Source organism: Nothoprocta perdicaria, unplaced genomic scaffold (assembly GCF_003342845.1).
Source record: "Nothoprocta perdicaria isolate Ctin4 unplaced genomic scaffold, notPer1 scaffold_4, whole genome shotgun sequence".
NCBI lineage: Eukaryota > Metazoa > Chordata > Aves > Tinamiformes > Tinamidae > Nothoprocta > Nothoprocta perdicaria.
This window is the reverse complement of record NW_020455643.1, coordinates 7,892,014-7,916,638: the sequence shown is the minus strand read 5'-3', so window position 1 is coordinate 7,916,638 and position 24,625 is coordinate 7,892,014. Positions and strand designations below refer to the sequence as shown.

The 24,625-nt window shown below is 47.6% G+C and overlaps 1 protein-coding gene across 1 annotated transcript in view; it reads left to right on the top strand.

Annotated features, from left to right (window-relative positions):
* Window positions 1-459: 459 nt before the first annotated feature.
* Window positions 460-24,625, top strand: part of MCF2L2 (MCF.2 cell line derived transforming sequence-like 2) — a 132,789-nt gene continuing 108,623 nt past the window's right edge. The window contains exons 1-3 of the mRNA XM_026045433.1: window positions 460-701; window positions 13,288-13,371; window positions 21,345-21,459. Coding sequence (XP_025901218.1) covers window positions 560-701; window positions 13,288-13,371; window positions 21,345-21,459 — 341 coding nt within the window. The 5' untranslated portion in view covers window positions 460-559. The remainder of the gene's footprint in view (window positions 702-13,287; window positions 13,372-21,344; window positions 21,460-24,625) is intronic.

Genomic DNA, 24,625 nt, shown 5'->3' with positions numbered 1-24,625 from the left:
CTTCAGCCCTGCCGGACACGCGAGTGATAGCCGAGCCGCTCCGCGGAGCCGGCTCCTTGCGCCGCTCCGGCCGAAATGCAGGAGTGAAAAGCCTGGCCTCAATAACGAGGAATCATAGGAGCACAAGCCTGAAAAGGACTATAAATCACGAAGGAAGAGTTTTTTAAAGCGAAATTCTCTGTGACCATGGCTGATATTCCCTTAAGAGGCATTCGGTGACTTGCAGCGCGCGTCTGGGATCCTCTCGCCTCATCCTGGCTTATAGGACAGCTTTAAACTGCTGGTAAGGAAGGGTATGGGCTTCTGCCTGGGTTTATAGCTTTAGTTCTGCATGGGAGAATAAAGTAAACAGATATTGAGAGCAAGGAGGGAAAACAGTCATAAGCCTGTAAAAGCCTTAGCTGATTGCGATGGCAAGCGTCCCGCTGGCGACAGTGACCTGGAATGAACCAAGTGGGATAAAGTCACCGGCCTGGAGTGACGGCTGAAGAACCAGGCGGGATTCCAGCAGACAAAGTGAGAGAGCAGATTCCCGACAAGACTCTCCCGAGCTCCAGCAATGGCTTCGTGGTGTCGGAAATGTGGGCAACAGGTGCCCAGGAACCCACCCTTCACCGGCGTCCGAATCACGGAAGGAGAAATGAAATCTTACCATGATTTTATACGAGGGTGCATTAAGCTGGAGCGCATGGCGAGGAAAGGTACGTGCAGCATCTTTACCAGAAAGAGCATCTCTTCTTAGTGGCAGCTGCGTTGCATTCCTCAGAGATTTCCAAAGCGCCTGTTTTTCTAATATTTTCTTTAGGGAGCTGGTGGTGTAAATAATTTAAAGGGAACTGCTGCGTTGGGATCTTAGCTGCAGTGTGCCTGTGTTATTTGACTTGACTGTGTATTTCTGGGGTATTTGCAGTGATTTGACCTAGAGGAGGTTAAAAAGGGAGTGCTGGACTTGGATATTTGTTTCACTGGGATGTTAGACAGTGAGGTTTCTGTATATATGTCTGGGGCAGGTATTTATTGTGCATGTAATAGGAAGGAGAATGGAGCAGGGGCTTTCATAACCCACTTGATCCTGTCACCCCTGCTGCTAAATTACAAAGCAAAAGGTCAAAATCCCCCCCATTCAAAAACTTCTGGCTTCATTCAGGTTTCATTTCAGCCTTCCCACGGAAGGAGCTTGGCCTGCCGAGGTACCTGTGCCCTGTGCGAGTCGGATGGGCAGGATGGTGTGCTGGGTTGCTGGTGTAAGATGCTGGTGTCCTGGTAGATCTGCTCAGCTGCATGTAAGCTCTGAAATAGCAGTTTTAACTATTTAATCACACATTGGGATAGCTGAAACAGAACAGTTCTGTCTCAATTTGTCATTAGAAAAGATTAACTACAGAGCCCTTTGATTTCAGTTGCTTGGTTCATTTGGGTGAATGTTTAGCAAAGCTCAAGTCCAGAAGTGGAGTATTTGCTTGTACATAACAAACCTCAAGGCATGCAATACGATTGCCCTTTCCACTGAATTGATAATTATGATTTGATTAGTTTTTCAGCAAAACTTTTTTAAAATGGCCATGAACTGAAGTTGCAAATGGCTTCAGTTCTTCCTTGCTGACTAATATATGGAAATGTGTATTCCGGAGTTGCATGCAGCATGGAAAACTGAGAATGCATTGCAGGAGAAGATGCAGGCCAGGAGCAGGTCTCTCCCGGCAGCTGCTGCTTGCAGCAAAATGCAGTTTGCGGCTGCTGCTCCTGAGCAGAGCTGTGAGGCAGAGTGTGAGGCTGTGAAAGCCGCAGAGCCGGTCGCTGCTTTGGGCTGTTTGCCCTCATCCCGGGGCCCTCTCCCTCCTTGTGCACTGAAATACCTGGCTGACCTTCAGGCACCGCTGTTTCCAGCCGCTTTCTTCCTAGGGCAGCGTTCTGAGTTGAGTGCAGCCCGGCAAAAATGCTGCGTCTCCGAAACAGGAGCAGGTAATTGGGAGCTCTCTGCTGAATTTGTGATCCGGGTTCCAGGCTGGGTAGAGCTGTGGAAACCCAGCACCTTTTGGAGCTCAGACATCTGCTTCTCTCCCCTCCCGCAGGTAGAGGGAAAACCGCTGGCGAGAGCGGGAGCTTTGCCATGGTTACTGTTCCCAAGGAAACTCCTTCCGTGCGTGTTGAGAGATGACCTGGCATAGCAGCATGGGCAGAAATTCCTTAAAATCATTTACTGCAGGAGAAGGGCTGGAGTTAACGCTGCCCGAGCCTGTGTCTGTTCTGTGGGGCAGAGAGCATCTTTGCTGCTTTCTTAAATTCCAGCCCCGGGGCCACAGGAAGGGCAGAGTCGCTGTTAGGAGCAAGATGCCTTTGGCTGCACACGTTGGAGCACAGCTCCTGGACCTGGGAAAAATAGGCTAGTGACAGCTTCTGTTCAGCTCCTTCCAAAAAACCGTGTTCTTGTCCATGCTCAAGGCTGCTGCTTGAATAAAGGAGGGTAATGAGTCACCAGGGAGCAAGCAGTTAATTCCTGAAGCTGTTCAGGGTCCTGCTTTGCTGCAAAATAAGCAGGATCTCCTTGCCAGTGGCCTGCAGGCCTGTCTGAGCTAGCAGAACGTCCAGCTTTGTCCTTCCCTAGGACAGAGGATGAAGCAGTTCTGGTGGCCCAGCAAGCATGGGCACTGTCCTGCTGCTGCTGCATCTCTAGCACAGCTGGGAAGGAGAAGCAATTCTTCAGATCCATCTGAGGGAAATTAGAATGGTTTAGAGCAGCTGAGGGTAAAACCGAACTTCTCTGGTGCCGTTTCCAGAAAGAAATCCCATCCGAGTGAGACAAGGCTGGATTTCGTGGAGGGCTTTTTGGAGCTCTTCAGTAGTGAAAGAAATGAGGAATACCCTCCTTCCCTGCACATTTGGTCTCTACAAAGGTGCTGGTTGCTATTTAAAGTATGACTATCACATGGACAATGAGGTTTGCAGGTTCTGTGTAAATAAGAAATACTTTGAAGCCCAGTGAGATTCAGTTCCAGTCTTTTCATGCCTTGGTTGGAATTTTTCTCTTTATTTACATTCAATGTCTATTCCCTTCCTTAATGAAAAACAGCCTGAGGAACCTGGGATAAGTCAGCATTTTTTTTCCAGCTGGCTAACGCTGCAAAGGGGAGAAAAACAGAATATTTCTACTTTAGTTATAGAGCTTTGTTACAAAGATTGTTTAGATGTCAGTCTGTCTGTCTTTGCCTCTTTTCATCGATATGGTACCTGTTCTGTTCCTGTTGAACAAAACGAAACCCTGTCAGAAAAGCCTAGAGATGGCAGAGAAAGGAGGGAGTGTGTAGCTTGATTTCCATTTAAAGAACTTTGAGAAATAAGTACCACTGAAGATCAAGAGAAGAAATTCTCAGAGGACAAGTGATAGCAGAAGTCTTGTGGGTACTTGTTTTCCCCTTCCTCCCACAATACCAGAGCAAGAAGCAACTGAACAAAATGGCAAAGCATTAAATGGGGATGATAGATGGATTGCTGTAATTAGTAATGTTTTGTTAATTTGTGGGACTTGATACCACAAGGTGATAGCTCAGTTTGCTTTTCTGCTTTGCCTGAACTGCAGTATAGATTGTCTGGGGAGAGGATCTTCTGCAAAAATAGTGCTCGGTGTGATGGAAGGCTGGGGAGAATTCTCAGTCAAATTCTGTCCATGGAGCATCGCTGAATTCAGCCACATCCCCCATGCAGAACCTCTTCCAAATGCCTGTTTCTGCTGTGTGAAGGTGCTGGTCTTGTGCATGAATCACTGCTGCTCTATCTGCAATTCTTTCAGTGAGGTTTCCACGTCATGGACTCTCCTCCCTCGCTCTCTGGACATTGGATATGGAATTGGTGGTGCTCAAATAGAAAAGGGGGGGTAAATGAAACTTTGTTAGAACAGCCCAGCTACTCAGTGGGTATTTGGACTGTATTAGGCTTCTTGATCCACAAATTTTTGATCCTGCTAGTTCATTCCACTTCTCAAGGGTATATCTCACCTGCCTTTTTACAGCAACAAGAAGTGATGACTGTGGTTGTTTATTTTTCTTCTTTTCTAACCCAGGGTGTCTCGGCAGCTTTCTGTTCCTTGTAGAAGCAGTACCATATATTGAGAACACGGTCTGGTGTGAGCCATTATAACGAGGCTTGCAGAGTCCAGTCAGTCTGTCTAAACTCTGGCCTCGTTGCTCTGTGTGCAGCTGGAGGGGTTGGGGAGCAGCTGTCTGTGTGGCTGAGGATGTGATTATGAAGCTCCTATGCTGCTAATTAGCCAGGTTGTCCTGCCCTCGCATCAGGGAGAGCTGAGGAGACAAGGCGGGGAGGCAAAGGACTGCTGTGATCTCTAGTCCTTCAATTCATACAGGCTGCCTTTGCCACTAGCCTCCAAGAGGTGATCTGCCAGTTAGAGGATGAAAGTGAAGTAGGGGAAGCTCCATTTGTGTTATTCAAAAAAAAAAAAAAAAAAAAAATCACTGGAAACTGAAGTGAGAGCTCTGAAAGAAGCCTCTTCCTTTGCTTTAGAGGGCTCCAAGGGAAATGGTGAATTTGCAGTTGCCTCAAGTCCTTAACATAAGATTAAAGAGCTTTCCAAAATGATCATTTAATTCAATTTCTGTAAACTTCTTGTGTATTTAACAAGTCAAACACAATGAACCAAGCCCTCCCTTGTGCTCCTGCAGTGAAGGAGCTGGGAAGATGATGCTTCAGTTGGTTCCTTGGCTATGGACTAATCCTTACCATGTTTTTTGGACATGGACAATCGTGGCTGGGTGCTCAGATGCTACAAGGCATTTCAATGAAACTGGGGTCAATTAGACCAACTGAGGATCATTTTCTTGAATTAAAATTTTATATATCCTGCAGATGATTGCTAACTGGAACATCTGTAGGTGCTATTCCATATGCTGGAAGGATGGTATTTGGATAGTGAAGAATATTGTCCTGCTGAGACAGGTAGGACTAATCCTTTTACTTCTACCCTGTTAGACAGCAGACCCATCCTACAGCAGCATGCTGAAGTTAGCCTTACAGGTACTGATATTTAAAGTGTATCATTCAAATCCAGTTGATGCCACGGAAGAGGTGCTGCTGGCTGAGCCTTGCTCTTCACATGCCTGTGGATTCCGAGGATTCCCCTGGTGCCCTTTTCCCTGTGCTGCCCAGGAGAGGGCAGTGCCCAACACGAGACCTTGTGTGATGGATTCTGCTGGGCACTGACTGCCCCTCGCTGGAGGTGAGCGGCTCCTGGATGCCTAACCTGACTGTTGTCCTGTCATCGAGTCCCTCCTGCAGCCTCCTCTTCCGAGAGGAGCAATCGCTGAGCTGCAGACCAGCTTTCACATGAATTGATCTCCTGTGAATGTTTGTATTGATACGGGTAGCAAAGTAAGACTACACATGTGCTATAGCGGGTAAGTTCAATTGTCTGGCAGGCCCTTCAGGGCAGGTGAGGGTAGAAGAGCACAAAATATGGTTGCACTGCAGCTTTTTGCTCCCCCAGTCTCCCTACATCCACCTAGGGTCTTGTCCACAGTGCTGTAGGTGTCTTGGTCTAATGTGTACCCAGTGCTTAGCATGGTGATGCTCAGTTTGGTGCTTTGGCATTTGTCTGTAACACGTGGTAAAACTAGCTGAGTTTCATGTGTAATGCTAGAATTGATAATTCGTGCTTGTTGGCTGATGAGCAAATGACGGAAACACTGGATACGTGAGATCTGCTCCAGGACAGGGGAATATCTTTGTCCTCCTCATTTTGCAGTGACTGGTGGGGGGGAGGTTGACTGCTGACCTGGAGTCCTCTCCCTCTGCCCTGTTTTCCCAATATGGAAGCTGGAGGATGCTCATCTCCTGAGCTGCTCTGATTGCAGCGGGTGCAGGAGCAGATGCTGCTTCCTGGGGGGCAGCTCTCCTGTACCTAGAGCTTCTGGACTGGGAAGGCTTCTGCTAGCAAAGGGACCCTGTAGCAGTAACCCTGGTGCAAAGCAGCGAGCTGTGCTGGCTTCAGGGAGCTGCTGCTGCAGCATCCCTGGTGTCCCACCAGCAGCCGGTGCATGGGGCTCTCCTGAAGTATCTGGGGACATTCCTGTGATTATGGGGGTTAATTCCCTGCCTGGGAGCTGCCCTCAGCTCTGCCAAGCAGAGCTGCAGGTCCCGGGCCGGGCTCTCCGTGGCCTCCCGCGTGCCAGGGCAGCGCTGCCCGGTGCTATTCGCAGCCGTGCCCTTGGATTTCTTTGGCCCTGAGTACTCTGCTATTTAAGCTATTTTAACGAGAGCCCTTTCCATTCCCAAGCCTGGGCAAGTGAAACTGCCTCGTCTCTGCTGGGCTCTCCCTTAATCTCTCCATGCTAAGCTGCGAATGCCGAGGAACGCGCAAGGTCCGAGCGGGAGCTGCTGGGAAGGCGGGAAGCAGCAGGGAGGGCCGCAGCCTGGCAGGCCGGAGCTCCTTACATGGCCGCCCAGCCGCTCCTGCCATGTTGTGTCCTCCCGGAGCGCGGCCGCTCCTGGGTCCGTCCCGGCGGCCACGGGAGGCTCCGTCCCTCCCCTGTGTCCCACGCGAGCTCATCACGCCGGGGGCAGCCGCTGGAGCCGGGCACGCCGGGGAGCGCGCGTGGGCTCCACAGGCTTTGGAGCGTGCAGCGCCGCTGCCTGCTTTCCCGTTGTTTCTCCTCACGGATATCTGAGCAGAGGGGGCGGTGGCAGCTTGGGGACGGCTCGGGGGTGGCCGGGTCCCTTCAGCAGGCAGGTTGCCCGTGGGCTGCATGTGTCCAGCTGCTCCCGCTCAGGGCTGGTCTCCAGCGGCAGCGAACGGAGAATGTTTTAGAGCTAACTAGCCCTGATTGCTGTGGCTCCTAAGCAGAGTAATCTCCCTGAGATATCTATGAATGAGGCTCCCAAGCGGCTGGAAGCAGTGGCTGGGAGCAGCGCGGGTGGCTAGGGTGTTTGTGAGGTGCTGGGGGGCTGTGGGCGATGCTGGGGTCTGTGCACGGCCAGGCCACCTGCCCCGCTGCTCCAGCTCCTCCTCAGCACAGGGAGACCCTTCGGCATTGCTGAGAAGTAAGGATTTTTTGGGGATAAAATGAACTAAGTTTTCTTTGGTGAGGATTAGAAACCAGCCGGAAGTGTTTGCTGCCAAGGGACTAGACAACTAGGTTGTACTGCCTTAAATCCGGGCAAGTTCCTTGAAGGTGCAGCTGAGATTATTAATGCTGGTTAATGAGGGAAGTTTGTCTTGTCGGGAGCCAGATGGAACATCCCCTACACCACATCCTGCCTTCTGCTCTGTAAGGCTCAATAGCCTTCATCTCAAAACCAAAAAGAATCCTGTTCGTAAGTGATGTGAGATGACGTGACATTTTGGCTTTTGCTCTTTGTAGAAGGTTCAAAATGTAGGGTGAAGTTTTATAAATCACTCTTGCTTTACACCAATATTTTTACAAGTATCTTAAAGGATGTGGAAATGTGGCCCGAAAGCCTCAAAGCGAGTATATGATTTAGCTTCTTGTACCAGTACTGAATGGCTGTAGGAATCCTTAGCGTACTTACAGGTGAACACATTGTAGAAACATGTCAACATTAAAATACTGGTTTATTTTCACTTTCCTTCCTGTTGTCTAACCTGGGGAGTGATTTCAGTATCTATACTTTGTCTGTCCTCCATCACTTTTAATTAATACATTCTCCCAAAGCAAACACTTACATACAGTGCAGCCAGCTGGTTTCAGTGAACTGATTTTGCTGTTTATCTGTCTAAGCTAAAATAAACTTTTTAAAAAAGTAAATAACAGTCATAAACAGTGGGGAAGGGAAATTGTGTGTATGTGTCCTCAGGAGGAGCAACTATTTAATAGTGTTTGCCTTGGGAATTGTGTTTGGCCAGAATATTGTAGAATCCTTTAGCCTATTCAGGTCTTATCAGTGATGACACAAATTTGTCTCGTTGATATATGGAGTGTTTAATTCCTTAAACCTGACTTAGTTCTGCTATATCCTTTGCTAGGTACATAGGTTGATGTTCTTGGTAAGAGGAATTATGGCCTCGGAGGTCACTTGAATTGTAGTTTTTTGTGCCTGAAACTCTGGTTTTGTGTTCCCTTCTGGTGTGTTTTGGAAGGAACAAAACCCACCAGTGATTATTCAGCTCATCCAATGTTATTCCAATATTCAAATTCATATTATTCAAGTGAAATACCTGGCCATCTGCTTCTTCCTATCTAGCCTTTCACACATCAGCAGTCAGTTTTCCTCAAATCCACCATTTGAAATAGGCTGCTGAGGGTCAACGTTGCCTCCGATCTGCCCTGGCGCAGGATTAGGCTGCTGCATTGCAAGTCTGGTGAAGACCAGTGCTCAGTCATTGAAATCCAGGGAAACTGCAGGTCCTGCTTGCTTGGCTGGTGCCTTTCCCAGAGCAATAGGTGCTGCTGTCTCAATTTGCTCAGCACGGTCACGTCTTGCACCCCAGCAAGCCGTCTTTCTGGCACTCTTGGAAACCATTAGTTACTATTAGCATATAAAGTAGTTCCCCTTTGCTCGGAAAAGGGCGATAAGGGGGACATAATATCATCCTCCTGCAGCTCTTAATCAGCTGCTGGCATAGCCTGGAGGGAACAGGAAAATTAGTGTGTGGGGGACCCAACCATGCCTGTTTTGAGGTGTGACCAAGGGCTTTCCCGCAGAGCTGGCAGTGCAGCCACAGCAGCCCCGCCGGGGCCGGCCAGGAGACAGACCCTGAGACAGATGGCTGCAGTAATTGCCTTTTTTCCCCCCTCCCTCTCCATAAAAAAATCTCAATTATTCTGCAATTAAACTGTGCATAGGGGGTTTTGTCTTTTGTCTTTGATTCTTTGTATGAAGACTTGGGCAGTCTCTGCTAGGAACCGAATATATCCCAGTTTAAGAAGGGGCTGAGATGAGACTGATTTGTTTCCTCTGTTATTGTGTCCTTGCTCGGATCTTAATTGCCCTGGCAAGTTCACTTAGCTGAAATAATGAATTCTGGTGTGGATAAAGATTCATTTATGGCAACCTGCACACAGGATTGAGTGCATCACATAATATTATTTAATCAATTGTTTTTTGTTTGCTTTAATTTAGAGAAGCTGTGTACCTGCCTCTTCAATTCAAGACCACAAGAATAACTATGGAGATGCCAGGAAATGCCCAAGTTAGGGTTGCTCGGGTAGCTCACTTGCCCGCCACTTGGCCATTAGCCATGCCGGTGAGCCCTTCAGTTGTTTGTGTCAGAGGACAGCACCAGAGTGACCTGGGGCTGCCAGATTTCTTCTGTAGGTGTTTGCAATGTGCCGTGAAGGAGCACAACTGCTTCCAAGCGCCCGTGACTTGCCAGCTTCCTACAACTTGTGAATCCCTGAGCAATGGATTCGGCTATGCAGGTTTTTCTGAGGTAGTGCCTGTAACCGTGGGCAGCTCCGTGTGTTGGCAGCAGCCGCAGCCCCGAGGAGGGTTTTGGAGCAGGGTGTGTGACGCGCCGGGGGAGCCGCACGTTGCTCTGCCCGAGCCGAGCTCCGCTTCCTGCCCCCTTGGTGTCCATGCAGGGAAAGCTGCGGAGCCCACTGGGATAAAGGCAAGGGGGGAAGGGATGGACAGGCGAATTCCCCCTATCCATGAGCAAAATGGCTTTAGAACTCCCATATTTGCTGTCTGTAGGTTCTGTTGCTGCAATTGCTCTTCCCTGTGTGGCAATGAGAACTATATGCAATTACGTGGATGTCCGATTCCTAGTCAGCAAAGGGATTTTACACAACCATTCTCATCCTCTGGGCTTCTCCTCTGGCTGTTAGAAATCTCATGTTCCTCGTAGGAGACAATCTTGCCCAGTCAGGGAATGTGGTGAGTCTTAACTGGCCCTCAGCAGCTCTTGTTTCTATTACTTCATCCTGTTACACCACAAAATTCCTTTGGTAACAAAGGGATCTTCAGAAACCAGAAACAAGCTATTTTAAGGCAAGATCATAGCCTGGATGGAGTGGGGGGGATGTTCTGCTCAAGACTGGCTGATGTTAATGCTGCCTTCACACTAGCAACCATCAAAAGCAAACTGCTGTGCTGGTGGTTTTGTTGCCTTAGAGCAGTGAGCTAGTCCGAGATGTTGCAGAGGTCCAGCTCGTTCTGCTGAGTCTCCCGGTGATGGTGTCAGACACTCTGAGAACTTGTTTTGGTTCCTGCAGCTCTGCTTGCAGGAAGGTCAGCCTCAGTCACCAGACCAAGGGCTGGTCTGCGTGTGGGACCTGCGCTGCTGCCGCTGGGCTCTGCGTCTTCCAGGTGAAATGAGTGTTTTCCTTGGTGGATGCCCCAGGGTGTCTCAGCTCTGCAAGTTCAAGCTGTTCTTAATTGCTACCTTTTCTTCCTCTTCTTCCTTTTTATTCTGTTCTTGGCTTCAGTTAGCCCTCCACTTCCCTTCTTGTCTCCCCTTCTGCTCCCGCCTTGGTGCCAGTGTGTGGTTTGGGACCGTGGGAGGGGGTGGATGCAGCGGGGTGGGGGGCTAGGGGCTGACTTGGGCACTGCTCCCTGCTCTGCCTTGCCTGCCAGGAGAGCAAACCTGGCCACTGGTCCCTGTGTCATTGCTGAGCACAAATGCTGCCTGAAGAGGAGGGAAACTCTGGGAATGCTGAGGATTAAGGGTTTATGAATGTGATGCAGATGCAATAATCTGGGAGGAGGGGCAGTGCTGTAGCATGGCACCCAGCTGCTCTCAGCGGTGACGTCTGGGGCTGGCGGGTACCTGGGGGGCACGGGAGGCTGCTCTGCCCCTGAGCAAGGGGCTGAGCCCAGCAGGAGGCAGAGGGTGGAGGTGGCTCCCTGTCCTTGACTGTTCGCTGGGCTGTTCCCGTTCCTGGAAAGATGATGCACTCAGTTTAGCTTTATCCTCCATTTCTGATTCCCCCAGGCCATAGCACTGAATTATCTCATGTCGGGGATGTCCAAAAATAGACGCTCGGGGCAATGTTACTGTCTTTGGCATTTATTGCATGAAAACTTACAGACATGGCTTTTGTCATATTTTGAAGTCAATTACAAGCCAATTTTCTGCTGATTAAAAATATCCTCATGGCAGTTTTGCTCCTGCAGAGCAAAGCCTTTCAGCATGTGCAAACCAAATGTGGCACATCCTTTACCAATGGATGAGGCCAGCCCTGTGTTGGCCTTGTGTCATCTCTGACCCCTGTGGCACCTCTGCTTCATCATCTCCTTGCTCTGGGAGCCTCCTGTGGGATCGTCATGAGGAGGGAGGGACGTGAGCGCCTTGGCTTTCCCTGAGCAGGTCGGGGAGGTGTTGGCAGCGTGTTGGAGAATCAGCCACAGCTTCCGTGGTGGGAACGGGGCTGCCACCAAGCGTGTGTGATGGAGGGAGCTGCTGTGCTCAGGCTGTTGGGGAGAAAGGTCAGTGCATGTGAGGCTAAGTTGCCTCATGTCTGGGTGCGGATGAAGCAGAGCCTGGTTAATTCCTGCTCGGGAGGGGTCGGCCGGGGAGAAAAAGTGAGCAGAGCTGAGGTGAGGTCAGTGTCTGTGTGCTGTTTACCTGGCAGGGCATCAGGATCCCTCACCTTGCTGGCCAGGCTGGACCCATGCGGCTCGTAGCAGCAGGGCGCTCTGCCCTTCTCTGTGGTGCCTCAGACGTGGCATCGAGGTACCTCAGGTTCCAGTAAACCTTTGGTCATCATTCAGACTGGTTCTTCTGCCGTGATGGATGGGTCTGCTCTCCCTGCTGCTCTTGTGGTGTCAAGAACCAGAGAGGCTGGTAATGGGCTGCATAAATAGGGTGGAAGTGATGACACCGTGTCAAATTGTCACTCACTGTCATTTGTCTTTCCCACACTTGAGTGCAAAGGGTGGATTTGCAGGATCAAGCCTCCCTCTGTTCCCCTACCAAGACCCTTCCATGGCTTGCAGTTATTTCCTTGCTTTGTATATCAGCTAGTACTATACTTCTCTATATGCTGTCCGTGTCATCCTGTCTGTCTAGGTCAGGGTATGACCCACACTCTTAAGCTGCTTTGTGTCAAGGCATCAGTGAGGTGTATAGGAGTTGAAAAAGTCTAAAGAATTAGGGAATAAGCAGGAAAATCTGAGTGGTGTTACATAACTAAGAATCCCTAGTTCTGGAAAGGATCAGGTTGGGTGTCTTTAAGGTAAAGATTGTTTTGGGCAAGAGAATGGGATACAGGAGACAAGCTGATTTCTAACCTATTTGACCTCCCTGTTTCTAGAGAGTTTAAAGCTGGGTGCCTACAACATATAGAATCAACAAAGACCTTGATGCCTATATAGGCACCTGAATAGGCACCTGCCTTTAGTGCAGTCTGGTCTGTCTGGGCCCAGCTTCCTCCCTTCCTTCCACCTTTTGTCTGCACAGCTTGGAGGGGGGCTGCACAAAGGCAGGGCTGGCTGCTGTGCTCTAGCTGTACATGACTCAAAGCCCCATTGTGATGGGTGCTATTGTAGCCTAAGGGGAGCTGGGTGCTCCAGCTGGGCTGCCAGCTACTGCCCTGCAGAGGAACTGCTGCTGGTCTGGACTGGGGGGAAGAGCAGGGGGGTCCCATGGGCTGCACTTTAGCTCAGTGTGAGGCTGTAGCTGCTGGTCACTGGATGGTTCACAAAAAAACCCACTCATGGTGATCCACACGCATGTACCCGCGCTGTTTGCCAAGTTATCTAGAGCTCTTTAGCGTGCTTCCAAGGAACAGATTTTGTTTTCCGGAGAAAAAAGCCTCGCAACCCTTTATTTCCTCCTTTTACTCCATGGTAGTTAGCAACGGAAAAAGCATCAGCAAAGGAAGCTCTGTTGCTGGGTTGGTTGCACAGAAAGCCCTTAGGCAGGGAGCAGGGACAGGGTGGAACGTGGCACCGTGGCTAAAAGAGGCTTTGCTGCTTCAAAGCCTGAAAAACTGCTTTATATGGGGTCCAAATGCAGTGACATAATATGGAATATGAAGTAGGAAGGAGCTGTCAGTGTGAGAACCTGTGAGAAGCTCTGGCTGGTTTATGGAATGCTCCCTGAAATTATAGGGCACCATCTAAAGTAACTAAGCTGGACATGAGTCTCTGTAAGTATCATCAGCTTTGCCATGATGAGCGGTCATATAACATCTAAACCAATAGTCTAGCCAGTCTGTCTCTCTCTCACTTCAAGTATGATCTTTTTTTTCTTTTGCTTTCTTTTTTTTTTTTTTTTTTTTTTCCTTCTCTCCTCTGGGCTTCCCAGAGGATTGGGAAGTGCTGAGTGCTGGTTAAGGCTGCATTAACTGACTGTTATTTCTGCTTTCACTTGCACAGATGAAATCATGCAGCAGGAGATACGACCGCTGGTTGCAGTGGATATAATAGAGCAACTCCACAGGCAATTTGCCATCTTATCAGGTAAGAAGCTGCTAGTAACAGCAGTCCGATTCTCCTGGAAATGTGCTGGAATCTGTCATGCTGACTGTCACCCTTCAGCTCTGCACAGCAGTTGCAGCAGCAGTTTTATATTGCTAGTGAGAAGAGCTATTTCAATCAAGCCTTCATAAGGCATAGAACTGATAAATCTTACTTTTCTGTGCTTGCTTTTCTTCAGGAAAAAAAATCTGTGCTTTCTCTATACACCTAAAGGTGTTTAGAGGGCAAAAAACTTGAGCTTTTTTTATTATGTATCTTTGCATAATGTCTAAGCATCTTGTTTGTGGGAGAAGCTTTTGGCCCATCAACTATTCATGGCTTTCTCCCCCTTTCTCAAGTGCCTTTGTTTTGCAAGCAGTTCACTTCTAAAGTGCAAAGTGTCAGGTTTGCAATCACACAAAATGGTACTATTTCTGTTGTGAAGAAGTAGCAGATATTGAAATATTTGCTAAATTACTTAAAACACTCATTTTGCCTGATGGGAAGAAGTGTTCTTACCTAGGTCTTAGAATGGCCTCTTCTGTTTCTGTCTCTAGTTTTTAAAAGAAACAACAGATTCACTCTCCTTATCTGTAGATGACTAAGTGCAAAACACTTAGTTGACCATGTGTATGGCATTTTGTCCTCAAACAAAATATATTTGCTGTGAGTATATTCAATACTAAATGAAGCATCTTCGAGGGACCGAAGGATGCCTGTTTCTCTGCAGAGTTGCTCTAGCTCTGCCCATGGGCACTGGCCTGTATAGGGTACCTGCTATTGAACTCTCTTGCCATGGTTTGATGTTCATACACTGATGCTGTGCAAAATAGGGAGCGGAAGAAGTAACAGGCCCATCTGCCAAAGCATGGAGTACTTCAAGAGGTGTTGTGGAGCTCAGCCTTCATACCCTGCTAGGCCAGATTGCCTTAAATTGAAGGATTTGAGAACTGTCCTCAGGTGTGGTGCTCTCCATGTCTGGGGCAGCAGGACAATTGCTGTGATCCCCGGCAGTGATATTTGTGAAGCTTTTTAGGGAGCATCCCATGGCAGTTTCCTAAATGTGATGATTAACCAACTGTTCTGCATTCAGCAAGGAGTATTGGCTTGAGGGGAGGTGGAACGAGCTGCTTTGTATGCAGTGAAGCATTTCAGGGGTTGCACTGCCTGGAATTCCCAATATAAATACACCTACATGCAGAAAAGTGTCAGAAATGGTGTGCAAATTTGTTCAGAGCTCTTGCATCACACCATTGTTTGCTGGACAAATGCACTTGTCAGCCTTGGTGTTAACTCCAGTCAGATCATGACTGGGCTGCTTTTCCACTCATTTTGTAAGCAAAGAAAATGCTTAACAGCCGCTCTCTCCAGAATGCTCTGCTTGCTTTTCTGCTTTCCAGGCATGCAAAGCTGGTGGAAAATAACATTGTTTTCAAGGCCTTTGATTTAACTGATACACCAGTGCCTGAAAACATTTATATCAGTGTAAACAATACCGAACGTGTTGAATTCAGTGTTGTGTGTCGTGTCTGTCTGGTAAAATGTGGAGGAGTGCTTTCCTTAAATCCCTTTACCTTGCAGCATTTGAGACAATAAAAGGTATATGTGAAGTGCAATCCACAACTGCTGGGAAGTGTTTTACTAAACAGGAAGAAAACCTCATTTCCCATTCCACAGAGCAATGTTTAATGTGGCATAGAAATGACAAGGACAGATTAAAAATATTTCAAGTATTTATAGGCTTGTTATTTCAGCAATGCCTGTATCCTCACCTGCTATTTGTCCAATTTCAAGATCTCATTATCCCTTTATCTCGTATCTTGGTGTGTCAGTGACTGGTGGCGAGATGCTACAGAAAGTGCAGGGAACAGGAGCCTTCCTTGCTGTCTCTCCACTGCCTCTTGCAAACTGAGGCTCAGCTGCCTACGTCAGAAATGGCCAGGCTTTTCTAAAAGCAGTTCTCTACATTACTTTCGTTCCATCTAGCATAGACCTGGGAGCAGTGTGGGGTTTTATTGTTGTTCTCTTCTTACTCCAATGAAAGCTGGTCTGAGAGCTCTCCTGCCTCATTTCACTTATTAAAGTAATTCACACAGATGACCTCATTTGATTTTTGGGCAGCTCCCTGCTTTTTCTTGCGGCCGGCTGCTTTTCATTTGGCGCAGGCAACCACAAATATTTTGGTGCTTCAGTGCTTGCCTACATGGAACCCAAAATTCTCCTGGTATTTAGCCTTTTTCCTGGTTCTCTGTGCTGTGGTATTTCAGCTCTGTAGTTGCCTGCCTGACAAAAACTCTGCCTTTTGGCTCCTTTGCAGTGGATAGAAGGGCTCCCTGCTCTTGCTTGTAGAGTGCTTTGGACTGATGGATCGTGTGTAATGTGCTCTTCTGCCCAAGGTTATAAAAATGGGCTGCACTGATTCATCCTAGCTGAGGTGGTTTGCTTCCCTTGGTGGGCTGCCTCGTCCCCACCTGCCTGCTTGGGATCCAGCTCCGTGTGTGTTAGCGGTGGCTGCCTGGCTTGTGCTACTCACATCTCTCACCTCTCTGAGCTCTCCTGTTTGGTCCTGAGGACACCAGGTCCTCTTGTTCTCTGCTAATGGCAGTGACTCATTGACTCTTGTGGCTGGGAGTATTTGGTTGACTTCAGCTTTTTCTTAATACCTGTCAGCAGATGCAGCTGCCTGGACAGGGAAGCAGAAGGGATGAGCAGAACAAGCCAGGGCTGTTTGCTCTGCATGTGACTCGTTGCAGGGTGCAGCTGGTCCCTTCATCATTAGAAGCACTTTCCTGTGCTTTTGCAGTGTGCACACTTGGCAGAAAGGAGCAGACTGTCTTACAGTCCCTGGGCAGATGGCAGAAGTTATTATTTAGCCAGTTAATGAGACTGACTGCAAGGGACTGGCTGTAATGAATATATTAGGTACTGCCAGCCTGTCTTTGTCCTGGTCCTGTAGCTACCAGAAGCACCAAGGCCGTACAGCCCATGCAAGAGCAGAGAGATTCCAAAATTTTCCTTGGAGAGCTGTGGTTGTGGAAAAGGCTGCTTGTAATGTGATATTGGGTCCTAATGCACACAACCCTACTCCGGTCCTCTTTTCCATGAGCTGACCCGTCTCTGCTTAGCTCGTGAGATCTGCTGGAAGCAGTGGTTAGATTCTAGTCCTGAAACTGCTACTGCCTCTCACTTTCCATGGAAACAACACTTCCAATTATGGTTTTACAGCTGTGACAACATAAGTGCTTTGTGCACATACCCTGCTATGTTTGACCATGTGTTTCCTGTAGTTAAGGGTAGTTGTTAAGGTTTAAAATGGGGTAGTACTGAAATGCTGACTACTCTGACATACACCAATACTTCTCAAAGAATGGAGATCTATTAGAAAAATGCTGGTTCTGTCCTGCTGACAGACTAAACCTGCTGTACAGTCTGTGTTTAGAAGTACTACTGCCCATTCCTCTTTACCTGCAGTTTCATGCTGATCTTACCTGCAATTACTCTGTCAAAGAGCCCTATTTGCCAGTTGCAGCAATGATGGTTCCTGTTACTAAACCATGAATTTGAGATAAATTGTCATGTAGTAGCAGAGATTCCTTTCTTTTATGTTCCTGTTAATGGACTTCACTGAATGGAAGACTATATCTTAAAATGGCAACTGATTCCCAAGCCAGTTTAATTTCTAAAGCCTGGAGGGTATTTGACCATCTGCTTCCAGTTCAATTGTGCATTTTGGAAGTCCTGGCCTGACCCTGCCAAAAAGGCAGCTTGGAGCTTGTATAGGGATTTATACCTAGGAAGCCTGATTTAATTCCCAGGAGAAATTTCAGCATTTGCAACCCTTAACTCACACGGAGGGGAAGTAGGAAAGGAGGGGAACCCTGGAAGCCAAAGCTAATTCTGAACATGGCACAAGCAAAACCTGAGGCAGGGAAACTTCTGCCAAGACACGACTGAAGCTGCTGGCTGTGTGACCCAGCACACGAGCTGTGCTCAGCTCAGCTGTGATTCAGGCAGCGCTCTGCATGTGGGCAGACATGAGCAATTTGCTTCCCTGTGACAGCAAAATCTGAAAGAAAACTTTCCCAGTGCTAATGGATCAACTGGTGCCTGGGGAAGGTCTAGACAAACTTTTGCGACTACTCCTCCCAAATGGCCTGGTTTTCTAAGGGATTTGATATATTAAGTAAAAGCTGGTGAGCTGTTACTTAGAGAAAAGAAATAGCTAATAGTGTTAGTAGAAAAAGCTGCTGGCTATTGAATAAGACTTAAATGTAGCCCCTGAGTGCCTAAATCAGGGTATGTTTAGTCCCTAGACACACAAGGCATGGGCAGCCCAGAACTGGGGAGTGGGGACCTATGACCAGAGTCGTGTCCAGGTATTTGGCTCACAGCTGTGGTTTCTTGCTTGCTTTGACAGTCATAGCAAGATGGGACTTCAGCAAGGTGAGCTCACACCTTTCATACTATAATGCAAAACTAAACTTTCCCTATCTCCTTTCCAAATCCTGTTGTCCCTATACCTATTCCCCTGCACTATTTCAGCTGCTTTGCTGCCCCAGCTGAGTTCTGGCCCCATCTTCCCTGTTTAAAATGGGTAGCCAGGCACCTGGTAAGTCTATCACTGTATCCTATGACACATGAGCTTATTTTAAGAACTTGGGAAGTATGTACTAGGAGCAACTGTAAATGCTGCATTATACCCTTGGACACTAAGGGATCAGCACATGTTGGTGTGAGCAATGGTCCTGTTACTGTGCCCTGCACTCCCCTTGTGCACCTTGCATGCCCTATCCTTGCTTTCCCTTACACCACGTACTTTTCTCCTGTCACTCAGGGTTTTCCTGTTCCTTTGGCGTGTAAGAGGAAAGGTTGAGCAAGAAGCTGAAGTGGAAATTAAAGAAAGTGCCTGGGATGAGATGGGAGCTGTGATTCCATGGGGAAACCAGACAGGAGCTCGAGTTGTAGCCTCTTCTACTCAAGTCTTGCTTTTCCCTAGACAGAGCAACCAACTGCTCCCACTAATGACTTCTTTCTTTTCTTTGCTCCCCTGGTTACTGAGTTTTCTCTGTTTTTGTCAACACACAAGGTTTAGCTGTTTGACAACTTTCTGCACATCAAAATCCGTGGTCATTGTGCCCCTCTGTGCACACATTCCCACCGCTGTGCGTTGGGAATAGGGCTCTGCATGGACCTTGGTCAGTGTATGCGTGTGGGGGCAGAAAGGAGCTGAGCTCCTGAGGGAAAGCAGCGGGGGTGATGGGAGCAGCGTGCGGTGCCTGGGGGAGCTGCCTGCAGAAGCTCAGGTTCCTGTCAGGAGATGGAGGGCAAAATTAAGCCGAGCTTTCTCCATGGGCAAAACTGGGGCTAGCTGACAGGGTTACTGCTGTCTGGCAGTGCAAGACCCCTGGGAAGCTGTTGGAGGCTCCCTAAGGACAGGGGCCAGGAACCTGCCCAGAGTTCAGCCAGAGGCCTCTGCTGCTGCCACCAGCTGAACCTCCAGCTGCAGCAAGGGCCGCTGCCTCTTCCCTGTGCAGGCTCCAGCATTTGGAGCTGCCGGAAGGCTCTGGAAGAGGCTGGCTCTCTGGAAGAGCGCTGCAGGGTGGCATCTAATGGGAGCTGGAGGAGCTGCAAGTCGCCAAGATGGATGCCCATGCCTCACGGGAGGGCAGGCGTGAGGCTGCATCCTCAAGATCTGTTATCGCTGTATCTTTGTCCCTGCCTCTGACTGCCCTGAACTCGAGTGATTTCCCACTTGTCCCGCGGGGCACTCCGCCTCAGCTCCCGCCTCCAGCTGCCCTGGCCTGCTCTCAAGCTCCATTGCTCCAGGCAGCCCCTTATCTTGCTGAATAGACCAGACGTGCCCCAGCTGGCCCTAACCCAACCCTCTGCCCAGCTTTGTGCTCTGCTCAGCACTTCGTTTCCTTCTCTCTCACTCTCTCCCCCTGCTGATGTCACTTAAAATCTCCCTTTTTAAAATTTTTTTAAGAGAATACTCTTTCTTTTGCCCTTCAGTGGACGTGCTGGACTTTCTGTTGCCCTCTGATTTGTTTATCATAGATTATATTTTTTTTTTCTGATTGGCAATATGAATCTTTTCATGAGTGCTGCCCAAGAGCTAAGCACTGTCCCAGCAAAATCTTATAGAGAACCTGGGCCAGATCCAGTGCACTGAGTCCTTACGACTGGAGAACTAACTGAAGATTATTCACGCTGGATTTTAATCCCTGCCATGCCAGGGCATTCAGGAGCTAATTAAATCATCCTCTAGCATTGGAAGAAATCTTTGTGACTGTCTAGAAAGCAAGGATGGTGGCCCTGAAAGAAAGGGCTGCAGCCTCTCAGCTTGGATTCTGCAGAAATTTGCATAGAGCGCTGAACACTGCAAATGCTGTGGCAAATCTTGGTGTAATATTAGGAAAAAAGCTGCCATTAACAGTTGGAGAGATGCAGAGCTCCTTTGTCAGAGTGAGCTTCAGCCTCTTTCTGTGTGCCAGGAGCTTCCTTCTGCTGTTGTTGCTTTACTAAATAGATGAATATAATATTGTTTTCCCTTGCAACCTGAACCTCCAAGTCCAGGCATGGGCAAGCTTCATTGGACTTGGGGAAGAGAGGCCAGAAGAAGAGGATGCACTTATACAAACGTGGATGTTAGAGAATGGGAAGATAAAAGGGATGCGCAAAGGCCCTGGCAGCAGGAGCATGCAAAGTGCTCTTGGAAACTCATTGTTTGCAAAGGATCTTGACTGTACCACAGGTGGACTACCAGGTGCTTGGAGGAGAGGATCTTGGGGATCTTTATCTTGTCATTCATGGCTGTATGTTGCTGCTTTAAATAAGAATATTCCTACTTACTATTTTTCTGCCTCTTGAAGAGTTGGTGCCATTGTGGGAGTACCTGAAATATGAGGATGAAGGAAGACAACACTTAGGAACTGCGTGAATGTATCATATATGATATCATGTCACATATGACATGTGCAAAGATATCATGTGAGAGACCTTGGTGCATTCAGTTTTCACAACAAGAAGACCAGACGAGCTGTTTAATTTTCTGGGCTATTACTTGTCGTGTCCAGAAGATGTCACTAAGCATCTACAACCAACCATCCTAACTGGGACGCTGCTGGATGGAGGTCCTGGCCGGCACATTGTGGGGAACAGCCTGGGCTGGGGGAAAGTCTGACTGGTTTGTGTGAGAGCATGTTCTGGGTCACCACTCATGGCCATGTAGCCCAAGCACCCTGGCTCAGTGTGGAGGCTGTGGCCACCATTTGAAATCTGTGACTGGTGATGCTCCTTCCTCGCATTTTAGCATTTTGAGTCTCTGTTAGGCTAATTTTCCCCCCAGCAGGATTATCTCTTGGATGGTCTGACACAAGGGGTCATTTTTAGGTGTAATTAAAGCAAACTTACACCTTTGGAAAAGAGAAGAGAGAGAGAAAATGTCAGGGAAAAAGTCCTGACAAAGCCACCATATCACTGACATGAAGGAGGAAAAGTTGTTTTTATGCAGAATTCCAGGGACATTTCATTGGCTGAAGAAAGCTGTTTTAATAATAAAACAAGAAGCGTGTTTGGCTGAATGACAACAACAAAATTGCCTCACTTAGTTGATTAGGCATGGGGTCCCTTACTGATAAAAAGCCTTCAAGTGTTGTGGAAACCAACGGCCTTTATCTCATGGAAGTGAAGGGCCTAAGGTAATGCTTCATCAGTATTATGCACAAGGTTTCTGGAAAAGCTGGGAATACACAACAGAGGCTGCATTCTCACTTGGAGTATATTGGCATGGTGAATCTGGAGTGAGTTCTAAAATCAACTGGGCAGCTGATCATAGAGTTTCTTTATTGCATACATAGTGAATCTGAAAGCTTCTTAATAAGTGTGTCAGTGTTTCGCATTATGTGGCTTACTGGCCAGTCTGACCCAAGGCATAAAAATCACCCTTTAATCTCTTGACCTTTCTTTTTTTTCAGGAGGAAGGGGGAAGGATGGGGCGCCCATTATAACCTTCCCAGAATGTGCAGGATTCAGCGACATACCCGATGAGGATTTTCTGAATGTGGTCACATATCTAACCAGCATTCCCAGGTAAGGCTGATTCCAAAACCCTTCTAATTTCCATGAGCTTTCCTTCCCATCTTGCTACTTCTAGTGGTGCTATCAGGAGATACCAATGTCTCTCTATCCACCTAGTCAGTATGAAACTTCCCTGTGGGCACGAGGCTCTAGGAGCCATTTACATCTTCTCCATGGAAAACAAAGCCTCACACACGACAAGCTTTGGGTTCAGCACTTGGACTGAGTGGGAGAGGAGTGTAGTTTTGAAGAGCAGCAGTAATGGTAGCAGAGCAAATAAGTGGGACGTTTGTGACCATATCTTGGGGCACTATGTCAGTTCTGGGCACCCCAGTATAGGAGGGACGTGGAGCTTCTGGAGAGGGTCCAGAGAAGGGCAACCAGGATGATTAAGGGAATGGGACATCTCTCATATGAAGAGAGGCTGAGTAAGCTGGGCCTGTTTTATCTGGAGAAGAGATGGCTCAGAGGGGATATGATTAATATGTGTAAGTTCAGGAAGGGAGAATGCAGGGAGGAAGGGGACAAGCTGTTCTCACTGGTGGCCAGCGACAGGACGAGGGGTAATGGCCACAAGCTGAAGCATAAGAAGTTCTGTCTCCAGGTGAGGAGCAACTTCTTTACTGTTAGGGTGACAGAGCAGTGGAACAGGCTGCCCAGGGAGGTTGTGAAGTCTCCTACTCTGGAGGTCTTCAAAACCCGCCTGGATGCCACCCTGTGCCACATGCTCTAGGTGTGCCTGCTTGAGCAGGAAGGTTGGACTAGATGATCTGTAGAGGTCCCTTCCAACCTTAAATATTCTGTGAATCTGTGAAGCGTCGCAGCTGGAAGGAACTGCACTTAATAGTCACTATTGCTGTTTATTCTCTGAGCATGTCTCCTTCGCTAAGGAGAGATAAGAGTCTATGTTGAAACAAAAAGGCACTTTAGAAAGGCAGAGTAATAGAATATAAATTGTTTTCATGTCTTTATCCCTCTGAAGAAGGAGAGAGCTCTTATATTTCCCAAGGAATATTCCAAGCTTTCACCAAACTTCTCAGAGAAGTTGTCCAAGCTCTCACTCTGAGGCAGCAAAAATGATCCATGCACTCTGGAACTGCAGAAGAGTTTGCCGTGGCCCTTTTAAAGTCAGTAGTGCTATGGAAATACACGCCAGCTGTCCTGGTTTCAAGGTTATCTAAAAATGGTTGCTTGAGCTATGGAACATTATGAAACACCACCAGCTGCTTGTATATTATCAGGAAAGCTAAAGCTTACTTTGAACAGGGTTTATTCTGTAAACTGAATATTGTCTTGGCCTCTCTGTTTCTAAGGCCAGTAAAAGTCAATAGAAAGACTTCTGTTTGGCTTCCGTCCGTGATAGCTGAACTTTGTCTCCTGGTCACCATCCCTAAATGAGCATTTTGCAAATTGCAGCTCAGTACTTTGCTGAGTACTTGAGTACTCAGCATGTACTTGCTGAATGCTTGAGTACTTTTCCTCAACCTTCTCCTAGAGCTCTAAGCAGCAGCCTGGTAAAGAAGATACTAAATAAAGCCTTAGTTTCTAAGCTTTGTCTGTTGCTACATTGCAGAAAAGGTGAATTTCTTAGATGTTTGGAGATAAAGGAAGAAGCAACACTGTAAAGGGCTGATGTAGTTAATTAGGTCATGGGACTTGCAGGATTATGGACTGCATGCACTAGAAACTAGCCTTTGGATTGCACTGGAGGGAACTGCTACACTACGATTATTTCTGTGCTGTTTGTAAGAAGGTTCTAATTGCTTCACTGTAGTAGGAAGCATGCACTTGGAAGAAGCAAGTCTCTAGATCTTAGCTCACCTTGCTTGTGTGTGTGAGGATGGATGGTGGTCCATATGACAAATGTTGGACACCATCAGTGTCAGTGTTGGCTGTGAGGTTTCATTAATGTCACAAGCCATGTAGTTATTTAAATCTCTTGTCACAACGGATAAACGAAAGATCACAGAGGTGTTGCTCTCCTGAAGCAATTCTCAGCAAGTCAGTGGAATAGCGAAGCACGTGCCACCGTGACTGTCCTTGCAAGCCTCACGTGCTTTTTGATGCTTTGTTCACTGGGCGATTGCTCCACAGCTAGGATGGTTTTTTCCTTGCTGTTTGCCCACTCCTCTGCTATGGGAGTGACACACACTTCCACTGCTCTGAGGAAATGCACCCAGGCTGAAGAGCTGCTGAATTACTTGTTGTTTATCCAAAGAGAGAGTTGAATAATTTCTGCAGCCTCTTGATCCTGTCTCTGGACCTATTTGTGTTAGCTAGAAGCACAGCAGGGATTTATTATTTCCTGTGGTCTTGTGTGTAAAGGTGCCTAGAGGATGAGGAGGGGAAAACGTGCCTCCTTCAAGTTTGAGTAAGAGGTTTTCCAGCTCCACCTACATGTATTCCCCATCCGGAGCTGCCAAAACAAGCTGAGAGGAACCACACACTGTGAGCTTAACAGCTTCATTGTTCCACTCTGCTCTGTAGGACTTTTGTTCTGCAGGGTGATATTCCTTCTTCTGTATTTCTTCAGTAACTTCTGGCCTGGGAGGATGACTAGCTTCAGGGTTAATAAAACAGCAATAGTAGCTGAGAAAAACACAGCGCTACTTTGTCAGTTCTTTATACTTGGGATCTCGGTGGGTGATCTTTGGTAATGTTAGCACGTGTTGGAGAACCAACATGTTACACTGTCAGTGTGATGAATGGAAGTGCAAAAGAAACTGAAATTTAAAAATTCATGGAAAATAGATCCATCAGTGGCAGCTGAACACAATGGTCGAGATGCAAGCTCTGGCTGAAGAAGTCCATGTATTGTTTAACACTAGGGCTTGGGAAAACAAACTTAAGGGCAAGATTGCCCTTCATCCTTTGCCTCTGCTCTTGCACCTACTCTTGCCTTGCTCTTTACCTACCTTTGCTTTTATTCAGTGTGTCAGTTGTGTGTTTGCTCTTCCCCTGAGGCATCCCAGGGTGATGCTCAAAGAACGGTGAGTTAAGTCTCAGAACTTTGGAGGTTGAGAGCGCTACAGTATATCTATTTTATAGATCATGGTGTGTGTGTCAGTAATATTTTACACTAAAATATATATTGAATATATATTGAATATATATTGAATATATATTGAATATATATTGAATATATATTGAATATATATTGAATATATATTGAATATAT